The sequence below is a fragment of the Staurois parvus genome, unplaced genomic scaffold, assembly GCF_062004578.1.
Source record: "Staurois parvus isolate SC_StPar_1 unplaced genomic scaffold, SC_StPar_1.0 ptg001302l, whole genome shotgun sequence".
NCBI lineage: Eukaryota > Metazoa > Chordata > Amphibia > Anura > Ranidae > Staurois > Staurois parvus.
In genome coordinates, this window is record NW_028319098.1 from 3272015 (window position 1) to 3285825 (window position 13811).

General features: G+C 42.8%; 1 protein-coding gene across 1 annotated transcript in view; it reads left to right on the top strand.

Moving 5' to 3' along the window:
- The window catches only part of LOC149437160 (uncharacterized), a 96012-nt gene that overhangs the window by 15495 nt on the left and 66706 nt on the right, over positions 1-13811 (top strand). Inside the window, exon 4 of the mRNA XM_089661001.1 lies at positions 10632-10710. Coding sequence (XP_089517127.1) covers positions 10632-10710 — 79 coding nt within the window. The remainder of the gene's footprint in view (positions 1-10631; positions 10711-13811) is intronic.

Sequence of the window (13811 nt, forward strand, 5' to 3'; positions counted from 1 at the left end):
ACATTGGTTGCTAGGAGGTAGCACCCGCTGGCATCCTAGCAACCAGTGATCAATCCCTGCTGTCAGCGGGGGATTCCCCACTGACAGCACAGTGTAAACAAAAGAGCAAGCATTAAATTTTTTTTAAAAACACCATATGGGTCTCCCCGCCAATCCATACCTAGCGCTTCAGGTCTGGTATAGATTTTGGGGGCGACCTCACACCAAAACCCATACCAGAGCCTATCTGAGCATGCAGTGTTGAGTGTATCCCCCCCCCCCAAACCATACAAGGGCCTCTTCCTCACAACCCTGGCCTGGTGATTTTGGGGTGCAGGGGGTGATTAAGCCCCCTTTACCAAGCGCCCCTGCCATGTCAATAAGTATGCATACTCGTTCAACAAAAAACATTAGTATATAAAAACACAAAGACAATTTTGTGTTTTGACAAGTTCTTTATTTAAAATAAATAAATGTCCCCTGATGTACTTCATTTGTCAGTCATGATGAACAGCAGCGGCTGACCCGCCAACACCCAACTGCTTCGTTGCTTGGTTCCTGCCGACTGGCTCCCCTCTTCCCCCACCACCAAAATAAACTAAGGGGTGGAGTCATCCAGTGACATCATTGACCATGCAAGAACATGTCTATATTTGGTCAATGATGTCATGGGGGCAGGAGGGTCACCTGATGACATAATTGACCCCTCCCCTTATGACGCCATTAACCAAGTATAGACAAGTCAATGATGTCACTGAATAACCCTGCCCCTTTGTTTATTTCAGTGGTGAGAAGAAACAGTGGGTTTTTTTTTGTAATGTTGACTCTTTTGTTCGCATCTTCCTGTCAATGGGGAATCCTCAGAACAAAAGTATACCGCTCAGGCAAACAATCCAGATCAATCCATGACAGGTGCAAACTCTGGCACGCCACCACAAATGATGCAATAGGAAGAAGGGTCAGCCGCACACCGGAGGATAGATGAATATAGTGTGTATTTATTGATCCATAGGACACACAAAACACCAGGACATGAATACAGGACTTGTTTATGCATTTCACACGATCTCCTGCTTAACCATAACCATATGATAATATGATTAAGCACAAGATCGTGTGAAGCACATTAACAGGTCCTGTATTCATGTCCTGGTGTTTTGTGTGTCCTATGGATCAAGAAATACACACTATATTCATCTATCCTCCGGTGTGCGGCTGACCCTTCTTCCTATTGCAATGGGGAATCCTTCACTGACAGCAGGGATAAGTCTTGGCTTTTAAGAACACCGGCAGGCAGATGTAAAAACTGATATGAACTGAATCTGCTTTTTCTATGCATAAACGTGGCTGAACAGAAGATGCCCCTGTGAAAGATGCCGTATGGTAGTGAAGCGTGAGAGCTCTTGATTCCAGACTGCCAAAAACATGATTTCTGACTGCCATCCTGCCAGTTCATGTAATTTGGTCGGGTCCTTATTGTTGCTGTCCTTGCACAGGTAGTGCAGTTGTGTTAGTGGAATAGTGTATCTTGATTATAGTTCACCCACTGTGGTTGCATGCGCCTAGAACCACTCAAGCAGAGTAGGGTGACAGTTTGCTGTCCTAATTGTGAGTTTTAGGTGTACTGACATAAATTATAATTTTTAGCCTATCCACCCCCAGCCTTGGTGTGTTTTATGTGGCTATGGCTGATCTTGTTACTTTGACAAGGTTTTTTAAGTCCGCAAACGTGCAAACTACAACGAAAAACCCGTAAGTGATCACAAAAAATGTGCAAGTGCGAACACCACACGAAAAAGTGCACTTAGGGGTGTGTTTGTCCTACCCCCGGAAGGGTTGGACCGTTCACCCGATCCCCCGGGGCACGAAGCTCCTGACAGGGACAAGGTTCCCATTTGGTCCTCCTGGCCAAAAGGCCTGGTGGACCACCGTTCCTTATGCCCAGCCGAAGCCGGACATCCAGTACTAGGCAAGGGGGTTCTCCCGAAGAGAAAACCCCCTAGGGATCAGGGGAGGAAGGAACCGTAGGGCCACACATCCTCCCCCTAGACTTCAGGTAAGGCCCGAGGACCCACACCCTCCATCCGTGAAAAACACACACATAAGTAAAGTAAAAAGTGACAAAACGTGGGAGTGCATAATAAATAAGGTAAAGATAAAGTAAAGAAAAAAATAAAAAAGTGGTACCGTGCCGAATTGTGCACAGACCAGGCCCTGAGGCCCGTAGCAAAAATTGCCCTGGACTTAGCCAAAAGACCTGGTCCTTAGGGCGCTGTGCAAAAAGAGGTGAAAAACAGTGGCCATGTGTCATCTTCACACCGTGGGGTCCCACACCCAAGTGTTACTAGTGACACCCCTGAGAGCGTCTTCCCCAGGGGGCACTGAGTTTGCGGACTTTTTGCGTCCCCAGCCCCAGGCCAGACCAAGGTAGATCCGTCCAAATCAGGAGGTACTGGGTCTTTCCAGCTTTCCCAGAGGAATTACTCCCAAGGTCCCAGAGCGTATCGTGGCGCCCCCTGGTTTCTGTCCCTCCGGTCCAGCCTTCCGGACCCCCATCATACCAGCGAGGGTACTATACAACAACCATCCCCGCAAAGCTAGAATGGTCGGGAGCACCCCCACTGGACACTGATAAGAACAGATACTACACTTACTTTGACAAGGTTTAGTCAGTTTACAGGGTTAGGAAGGGGGTGGAACAAATCCATTGACAGGAGGTATGGAGTGTAAATCAAGCCATGTGCAGGCCCTGATGCAAGGCTTACAGCAACATTTTCGCTTCTATGGCCATCTTCCCTTGGATAAACGCTCTACATTTCCACACCTATAGGAGGAGCCCCTGTTCATAACAACATTTCCTAAAATTTTTATAAAATTGCTATACAAGACACTTTGTACAGCATAAATCTAATTTCTACTTGTGTAAATAGCTTACTGCTTTCCCAGAGGTCTGCGCTGAGATACAAGCAACATTTCTGGCATCCCTTGAATAGGAGATACCTTTTGATGAGATACTCTCTAGGGTTTATCTCCTTCTAAAAGATGCAGACACTGCAGGTTTTCTCAATACAACACAGGTAATTTATAATGAAGACAGGCCCTCCCTTTCAGAAATCAGTTTGGGAAAAGACAAGGTAAAACAAACAGCTATTTTTTCCTAACAGGCAAAAGGTATGAATTTGAATAATGTTTGGTAAACCTCTTGCTGTGTATACAGTATAGTTTATTTTAACATTGGGGCAATATAAGAGTTATACCTTAAACTTTTCTGGTTTGATTTCTTGACTTCTGGGCTTCAAGCTGTCACAAAGAGGTAAATCTGTGACTAACTAGTTAACTGTAATACCTGACTGGACCAGTTTATCCATACATGGCAACACATTAGGCCATGATGGAAAACAGTTTTTCTCAACTGGGGTTCTGTGGAACACTAGGGTTCCTCCAGAGGTTGCTAGAGATTTCTTGATTATTGAGCAATGGCACATTGACCTCCATCTTTATGGTGACTACATAGTCCTGGCATCAATGCCAGGAAAAAGTGGGTGTGGCCAAACTTTAACAGTGGGAGAGGCTTAAGGGACATGGTTAAATAAAACAAACCTGGGCTTCCTTGTACCTATGAAATATGCTTTGATTGCTGTGCTACAAGCCAAAGTCTCACAGACACATATAAACCCCAGCACAATCTTCTTTTACACATGGTTTTGCACACACTGAACCACTGAACAGACAGAAAGCTAGCACTTTATCTACCTTAAGGAAAAACTTCAATAAAATTGTTAGGGACCAGAGGAAGTTCAGGAAGCCATAGGGCGGCAGAGTGGTAAGACTCCCGGGGTCAGTGGACTCCCCACCTAATTCTATTCTTTGCATGTTAAACCCTTAACTCCTAGGCTTAAAGACCTGTATCCTCAGTATCTCTCACTGGATTCTTTCCTAGATTCTCTGGCAGAAGCAATTATTGTGTTTGTGCCTAAACCTGGGAAAGATCCTCAGGAGTGTGCCTCCTATAGGCTGATTTCCCTGATAAATGTGGACATGAAGATACTCACGTAAATCTTAGCTACCTGATTCTCTAAGGTTTTGGAAGATCTGATCCTGATCCTAGTGGACCAAATGGGATTTATGCCTGGGAAGGGCACCGACATCAATATTCACTGCCTGTTTCTCAACTTATCTGTGCTTCATGATAATATGGGTACAAGAGTCATTGTCTCTTTCAATGCCGAAAAGGCATTTGATTTGGTCGATTGGGCCTACCTGTGGGAGATTCTGCGGAGACTTGGTTTTGAGCCTATTTTTCTACAGTGGCTTCAGCTTCTTTATAGATCCCCTCAAGCCTGAGCCTAATTTACATATATTTTTTAGAACTGCCTGATTTTGATTCCATACTCTTTCTTTTGAGAGATAGACCGTTGTGTTACTTCATTTATCTGGCACGGGTCCATTCCCAGATTGGCGAAATCTACTCTGCAGTTTCCATCACGTTGTGGGGGTTTAGCCCTGCCTAACTTCCAGATGTATTACTGGGTGGGCATCCTGGTTATTGCCCATTAGTGGTTTCTTGGATCTCAGTCCAATGCAACAGTCTGCCTGGGGGTTGCCTTTCTGTGTTCCCTTTGGGAATTGTGTAACCTGGTATAAAGAGGTCCTAGGGCCTATGCTATGCTCCTTGCCCCTATGAAAACTATGAGAGTATGGGGGTGGCTAGATGTAGGTTTCTTTCTGTGAATCAATGATCTCCTGAACAGCCCCTCTGGGGTAATCCTAATCTTCACCACTTTCGTACTATTCCAGATCCCAAGTTGTGGGCTAAATATGGGATTAAAACTCTGGAAGATATCATGCCAGTGGATTTCCTCTTAACCTTTCCAATTTCAACTCTCGGGGAAATTTCATCTACCAGGCTGGATGCTCTCTTGATACTACCAATTACAGTATCAGGTGCTAAAGGCCATCTTAAACATGTACTGCAATATGTGTGAATTAAAAATCCCTGTTTTTTTTTATTGCAACATTTGCAAGAAAGGGTATATAGCAGTGTGCAGAGGTTTCTTTCAGAATTTCTAGTGTTAACATGTGGTTACACCCTTTTAGCACCTGAGAGATAAATGCATGTACCAGCTATTGGGATTTAAGCACAAGTATATATTGGTTCATGTTTAGGATATATAACACAGAGTACAGGGGTCCAGGGTGTATAATACAGGGTATATATCACACAGAGTGTTGTAGTCAGTGCCACGTTTAGCAGTATATGACATACAGCAGTGCACAGAATGCAAGGGACAGGAATGTGTAATGCATAGCAGGAGTCAGAAGTACATATCAAAAAGAGTGCAGGAGTCAGGACAACTCACAGTATTGGAGTCAGGAGAATGCCAGATTTCCCCTGCAAGCAATACTCCCCCACTTTGCCCTTTCAGCAAAAATCCCCACTCCCTCCCTCCAAAAAAAAAAAAATCAAACCAGCGCTAATCTGCATACTCTTCCCTCCCAGAACAAATCCTCACTCCCAGCACAAATCTTTCTTCACCCCCCCAGAATAAATCCTCTTCCACCCCCTAATCTTCCCAGCAGAACTTCCCCCCCATTCCAGTACAAATACTACCCAGCAAATTCCCCTCCCCAGATCCTTCTTCCCTCCAACTCCCCCCCCCCCTCCCAGCACCACAAATTCTCCCCAGATTTAATTTCCCAGCAAAAATCCTCCCCTCTTTCTTTTCAAGCACAACCTCTCTCCCAAATCCCCCTTATAACACAAATCACTGCCCCCCCCGCCACCCGGGTAAATCCTTTTCCAATTTCTAGCACAAATCCTCTCCATAAAATCCCCATTCCAAGCACAAATCCCCTTCTACCCTCTAAATTTCCACCTCCCAGTGCAAATATTCTTCCACCCTCCACATCCCCTTCCCCAGCATAACTTCTCATTCCAGCACAAATCCCCCTTTCTCCAAATCCCACCTCCCAGCACAAATCCATTCCCCACTGCTAGCACAAATCCTCCCCCATTCTCATATCAGCACAAACCCTTCTTCCCCCTCTTTAAAACCCCCCCAGTGCAAATACTTCTCCACCCAATCCCTCCTCGCAGCATGACTCCCCCCTCCCCATCTCGGAACAAATCCTCCCTTCCCCCCAATCTTCTCCAGCACGATTCCTCCTTCCCCGAAATCCCCCACACCAGCACGAATCCTCTCCCCAGTACTAACACAAATCCTCCCATCCACCCTCTTAGTACAAACTCTCCCCCTTCAAACACAAATCCTCTGTCCCCTTCCTCTGTCCCGGAGCCCAGTATTAGAACAAGTTCTGGCACTTGGCCCCACTAACCTGCCTGGCAGGGGTGTGTTAATGCGGTCACCTAAGTCACCTGCCCCACATTTCTTTCAGGGTGCTTGGGGTCCCATATGCCGTGAATGTCCCCTATATGGCAGGCTGGCATCTCCACCGAGCACCGATGTGAAGGAGCATTATACTGACCACCAATGAACGGGAGCACTACGGTGATCATAATGTAAGAGAGCATTTCTCCGCAGACAACCTATGTCAAAGGAAACTACAATTTTCACTTTGTGTGTCTTCTGACCATTTGTATTCTTCATTTCATGATTGCTAAAAGTTATTTTGTTACAGAGGGAGAATGTTACAATTATCTGATCAGGGTATCTAATAAACTAAATATGTTATATTATTTTTTTTTCTTTTACCTACAACCCACTGATCACACTAATGTACAATGAACTGTAAATATATTAATTTTTGAAGGAGTTCCTTGACAGATTAAATTCTTTTCAAGTACTCTTTCATAGGTAAAGGGTAGGGAAAGGCTGGAGTAAAAGCAGTAGATTGCTTGTTAATGGTGAAACCCCTAATCCTACATCACCAGACCTGCTGTACAGGTGCACGATCCTCATAAATGGAGATATAAATAAAAAACAGTATTAACAATAAAAAAAGTTTGAAACACCTTCCTCTAAAGAAAATAATTTTTGTATGAAATGCTCCTGTGACATCATTGGTTTTGTGGATAGTAAGAATGAATAACAGGCGTGAATGATCTCATGTACGTTCCTGCACCTGGTCTTCATATTTAAAGCACTTTACTGCCTTCCTCTTCATTATGCTGCTGTTGTATATGCTTCAGGTGCTACTAAATATGCATTATCCAGTGCACAGCTTCTTCAGGAATCATTTGCATACCAAAGCATTATTTCTCTATTCATCATGCATATTGCACAGGATAAGGTGAGCAAGCAGTGAATAGGTTCAAATGGATGTATACAGAGATGTAGAAAATATTTACATCAGCCTTTGCACTGCTTACCGTGAGGTGATATCTTCTTCACTAGAGGAAGCTCCGTTAGATGATCATATTTAGCATTTACACTGTCCTAGCAACAGAGGCCTTTTCATGCAGGCTCTTCCTATTTTTCTCCATCCTTGTTATGAGATCATAGAAATAAATACTAAGGCTTGGCCATACCTTTTGAGATGGATTGTTTGCTTTATACCCATTGCTTCCACTCTGTACGAGTCTGCAGAGAACAGAGATTACTGTATATTACTTGACCTACAGAGCATCTTATGACTCCTCTATACGGCCACTCTCCAGTTCTAAAGATTACACATAAGTGACCAGAGTTAGTCAGTGTACTAAAATGGGCCATTATATAAGTGTGTTTTAAGGTGTATCTAAACCAAGAAAAAAATTTTGTGTATTGTAGCTTACCGGCCCTTAGATGTGATGGCTGCATTATTTTTCTTTTTTCAGGCTGTTTCCCTTTTTTTTTTCCTGGTAATCCTGCCATTAACACATTTCCTGTCCTAGTGTGAGGACACTAAGGCTCGGTTCACACTGCCGCGACTTGGGATCCGATTTGTGAGACCCCAAGTCACATGACATGTGAAATCCCATGTTAGTCAATGAGAGCTGTCTTAATTAGCACTACTGAAGTGGCTCCGACTTTAAAAAAGGTTCTTGTATTACTTCAAGGCGATTTCTATCCGACTTGTGCCCATAGACTATAATAGAAGTTGTCCCCAAGTCGGATCCTTATCTATATTGATGTGATTTGTATCCAACATTACAGGAAGATTACCCAGCCATTCCCTGAAAGTTGCTTCAGAGTTGCTTCAAAGTAGTACTCAAGTTTCCTGGCAAAGTTGCACTGCAAGTCACATAACTCTCAGGTAGCAGTAGTGTGAACCGAGACTCACTCACTGTACTGCATCTATGTAGGGGAAACCTTGGCATCCTAGGACAGGAAGTGTGCTGGGACTAGAATACACCTTCCCATAACTTAATGAACTTATTGAGCAGATATTCCAAAACACTTTCAATGAAACATAAAAGCAACATTTTTTCCCCTTAATGCATTCCCTGAATTAAAAATATATTAAACGCTAAACCAAAAAATTTAATTTATTGCAGCTTACCAATCATTGGGCATGGCAGCTGCATTAGTTTTCTTTTTTTTGCCTTTTTTCCTCTGTTTTCACCTGGTGACCTGTAACGAACCCCCTGTGTTAGAGCACCCCCTCTCTGGATAAAGTAGCACAGTGGGCACAGCAGACATCAGCATTCTCAGTTTGGGCGGAGGGCAGTGTTGGTACTAGCAGATTTAGAAACACTAACAAATTGAAGCCAAACTCAAGCTCACACCACGTTATAATCAATTACAGTAACTGATGTTTCCTTTTGGGATAAAGGTTCTACTTAAATAAATAAAAACTGATCAATGTAAGCACCCCTTTCAGTGGTAAATGTTTTTTCTCAACAATCAAACTGCTACATTTGCAGGACTGCTTGTTCTGTTGAAAAACAACAGACTCTCTGGCAGGATTACTAGGTGAAAATAAAGTTAAGAAAGCTTTAAATATAAAACTAATGCAGCCATCACATCTAAGAATTGGTAAGCTGCAATATAATAAATGTTTTTGAATTTAATACTGCTTTATGATAATAAAAAGGCCCACTACGTTTTTCTGTACCCCCACCTCCAAACATTTACCCAAGTTCTCTCACACTCCAGCGCTGTCCCCCACTGCAGCAGTACTGCACTCTCTTTCTCAATGCACAGGGTACACTGAGAGTCGCAGAAGCCATTGGCTTCTGCTGCTGGCAGTCATATCTTGTGAGGAGATAGTGGTGGGTGTGGCTGAGCAACGCTGTGTGTGTCTATGGACAAACACAACCTGGTTTGGGAGCACACTCGCAAAAGTGCCCCCATAGCACACAGCTTGGTATGGGGGTACTTGGAAGAAGAAAGAGTGGACAGCTACGTCAGGGGGCCACCAAAGAAGAGGTAAAGGACCTCTTTCTGCAATACCATTGCACAGAGCGTGTAAGTATAGCTGGCCGTTGACATGTGTCGTTTTCTTTCGTTCAAAGAAAACGAGCCTTTGTATTTTGACAGCAGGGAGATTTCCCCGCCGCCAGAATACACTCATCTGCATCGCCAGCTATAGCCGGCAGCACTGATCGAAAGATAATTTTCCAACAGGCATGTTGTACTCAAGTTTATCGATAGATTGACTTCTGTACAACCAGCCTGCCTAACCTCCCTGCTGAAGCGGCATTTCAATCCATGTAGGGCCTGCTTAAGCATAACTAAAAAAATAAATAAAAAATCAGCACAAGGGACGTTAATTACCTTCAGTAGGATATGTCCCTTGTGCTTCTGTGTCCTCCTTTAGATTAAATCTTCCTCCTCTGATGTCTCACCTCACCCCACCTCCTCCACCGTAATCCTCTTGTGTGTTGGGGGGGGGGGGTTATAACCACTAAGGGGCTGTCATCAAGAGAACCTGGCTCTGCCTGCTCTTCCCTCCTGTTGTATTCATAGAAGCCATTATACAGCTTCTATGAATGGAAAGCAATTTAGAGATTCTGTTTAATTTATAGAAGCTGTAGTATGGCTTCTATGAATGGAGCAGCTAGGCGGGTGAGGGATAGTCATGTTCTCTTAATGAGAGCCTGTGACAGCCCCTTTAGCTGTATTAACCCCCATCACACCAGAAGATTATGCCTGCGGGGATGGGGGGGGGGGGGTAAGCACTGAGGAAGATTTCAGCTAAAGGAGGACACAGCAGTACAAGGGCCGAATCCTATTAAAGGTAATTTTCTTTGTGCTGATTATTTATTTATTTTTTAGCTATAACAGGATATACATGCACAGTTTTTTTTTTTTTTTCATTCAACCAGCGTGTTGAATGAAAAAAAAACCTGACAGATTCCCGCATCCACACAAGCAATGTGGATGCAGGGATCTCACCTGCCGCACTATTGTATTCTGACAGCCAGGACAACTATTGGCTGCAAGCACTGATTCAATGCTGGGTTTCCAGCATGATTGTTCGACAAAAGCTGGTTGTTAGATCAGCTTCTATTGAACAGAGAGGAGTGCACACAGGCTGAAAGTCGGCCAGTTCAGCAGGATGTGTGTACCCAATTTTAGGCTTTAACAGACCAAAGAGGAGCAAGTAAAAAAGTTCTTTGTTAGCACTAAAAAAAAAAACATGTGCAGTTCATTTCATTTTTTTAATGTAATAAGTATGAGGATAATGCTTAAATGTATTGTAGCCTGTACACACAGAGTGGAGACTTGTAAATGAACTGACAAAGATTTGCCTTAACAAGACTGTACAAGGGAACAGGCAAGAAAAGTTACGCGTGACCAACCAAGGCTGACTGCAGAAGCTGAACAGATGGTGGCAGAGTTAAAGGTTGGTATTCTTTCCATGTATTTTATCACAATAAGAGAATAGATACTGACAGTATAATTGCTATTTAAAACATTCAGTGGAAACTATTGTCTTTTTCATTGACTGCACTTTTTGAGTTATTGTTCGGAGTTAGACTTAATTCAATTTTTAATATTTATTATGCTTGCGCTAATTAATTTTTTGTTACTCTATTAATAATAGAGATTTGTGGATTACCCACTAGAGGGAGCTTTGTATTTTACTGCATTCACTCAGCCTTAACTAAATTCTTTCAGTTGTATATTTAACAGATCAAAATAGAGCAAACAAGAGAAGTTAATTGCATACATTTTAAAATGAAACTAAACCCATCAATTTAACAGTTGCAAAAAACAGTCACATTTCTGGGGTGTGCTGGGAATGTAATTGTGGCCATACACTAGACAATAAATTGTTCAGAAATCCATCATTTGGACAGTTAATTTGTTTTTCGTCCTGTTAATGGGCACAAATATAAAATTGATTGACTTTTTTGAGCCAAAAATTTGAAGGAGAAGGTTGGAAAACTTCTGCCGAACAGATGATAGATTGAAAGATTAATGTGTTTATTAATTGTCATATTTGCTTGTGCTCTCAACTAAACTGTCAATCCATCAAATGGCTGGAGCCATAACTTATCACATGTGCAGCATCATGGCAGTTGAAGATCAAACGGAGACTAAGATGGCAGCTTCCTTGACTGAAAACGATAGGGGGGGTTGATTCGTCTTTAAAGTGTATGTGAACCCTCCCAATATATACATATACCCATTCAGTGTAAAATAGAAAAGCAATGCAAAACATTTGTGTATATAGAGTATATATTGTATATAATACCTTTTTAATGTTGTTTTTTTTTCTTTGTGGGGGAGTGCTGTACACTTATACACTTATCTTCCCAGTAAAATGCTGTGCATGTCAGCACCAGTCTTTGCCATTGGAGGACAGACAAGCTGCGCTCCGAGCACATCCAGAAAACTGACCACACTGGGAAGTATGTGCTTCTATGCTTAGTGTGCTCAGTTTGAAATTGAAAAGTTGTAGAACTGACAAAATCACCAAGTATTTCACATAAAGGAAGAGATACAAAAAGAACAGGAAACGTTATAATATAAGTACATGATACAACAGACACCTATCAGGAACATGGCAATGTTGGATGACATACACTTTAAGCTCCCAACTTTAATTTTACTGTATTGTCTCTATGTGGGGAATGCAATGTTGTAACTGGCTGTAGAAGGGTGTCTCCTAGGGAGGAGAGAGGAGAGAGAGTGGCGGTCCTTGTTTGTCTTTTTTTCCAATGCATGTCATGTGACACATAGGAGTTTATTTATTAAAGCTGAAGAGTGCAAAATCTGGTGCAGCTCTGCATAGAATCCAATCAGCTTCCAGGTTTTTTGTCAAAGCTTAATTGAACAAGCTACAGTTAGACGCTGATTGGCTCCCATGCACAGCTGCACCAGATTTTGCACCCCCCAGTTTTTATAAATCTAGAGTAGGCTGGAGTAAACCTTGATGTAGACTGGATTAAAAAAAAATTGCAAACAAGCACAAAGATACTGTTTTACTTTTCAACTTCGTACATACAAAATATGGTTACTTTCATAAACATACAGTTGCAAGAAAAAGTATGTGAACCCCTTGGGATTACGTGGAGTTTTGCATGAATTGGGCATAAAATGTGCTCTGAACGTCATCTAAGTCACAACAATAGAAGAACACAGTCTGCTGAACATAATACTACACAAACATTAGATGTTGCCATGGTTTAATTGCACATAACATGTAAACATTCACAGTGCAGGGAGGAAAAAGTATGTGAGGCCCTAGCTTAATGACTTCTCCCAGAGCTAATTGGAGCCAGGAGTGAGCCAACCTTGACTCCAATCAGTGTGATGATATTGGATGTGTTGCTGACAGCTGTCCTGCCCTTAAAAAACACACACCTGTTTTGGGTTTACTGGTTTCAAGAAGCACTGTCTGATGTGAACCATGCCTCGCAGAAAAGAGCTCTCAGAAGACCTACGATCAAGAATTGTTGACTTTCATGAAGCTGGAAAGGGTTACAAAAGTATCTCCAAAAGCCTTGATGTTCATATGTCCACGGTAAGACAGACTGTCTACAAATGGAGAAAGTTTAGCACTGTTGCTACTCTCCCTAGGCTTGGTCGTCCTGTAAAAATGACTGCAAGAGCACAGCGCAGAATGCTGCATGAGATAAAGAAGAATCCCAGAGTGTCAGCTAAAGACCTACAGAAATCTCTGGCACATGCTAACATTTTTGTTGACACATCTACAATAAGGAAAACATTAAACAAGAATGGAGTACATGGGAGGACACCACGGAGGAAGCCATTGCTGTCCAAAAAGAATATTTCAGCACATTTGAAGTTTGCAAAAGAGCACCTGGATGTTCCACAGCACTACTGGCAAAATATACTGTGGACAGATGAAACCAAGATTGAGTTGTTTGGGAAGAACACACAACACTATGTGTGGAGACAAAAAAGGCACAGCACACCAACATCAAAACCTCATCCCCACTGTAAAACATGGCGGAGGGAGCATCATGGTTTGGGGCTGCTTTGCTGCCTCAGGGCCTGGACGGATTGTTGTCATTGATGGGAAAATGAATTCCAGAGTTTATCAAGACATTTTTCAGGAAAACGTACGACCATCTGTCCGCCAACTGAAGCTCCGCAGAGGATGGGTGATGCAACAGGACAATGACCCAAAGCATACAAGTAATTCAACAAAACAATGGCTGCAACAGCACAGAATATGCCTTCTGGAGTGGCCCAGTCAGAGTCCTGACCTCAGCCCGATTGAAATGCTGTGGCATGACCTTAAGAGAGCGATTCACACCAGACATCCCAAGAATATTGCTACACTAAAACAGTTTTGTGAAGAGGAGTGGTCCAAAATTACTCCAGATCGTTGTGCAGGTCTGATCTGCAACTACAGGAAACGTTTGGTTGAGGTTATTGCTGCCAAAGGAGGGTCAACCAGTTATTAATTCCAAAGGTTCACATACTTTTTCCTCCCTGCATTGTGAATGTTTACATGTTATGTGCAATTAA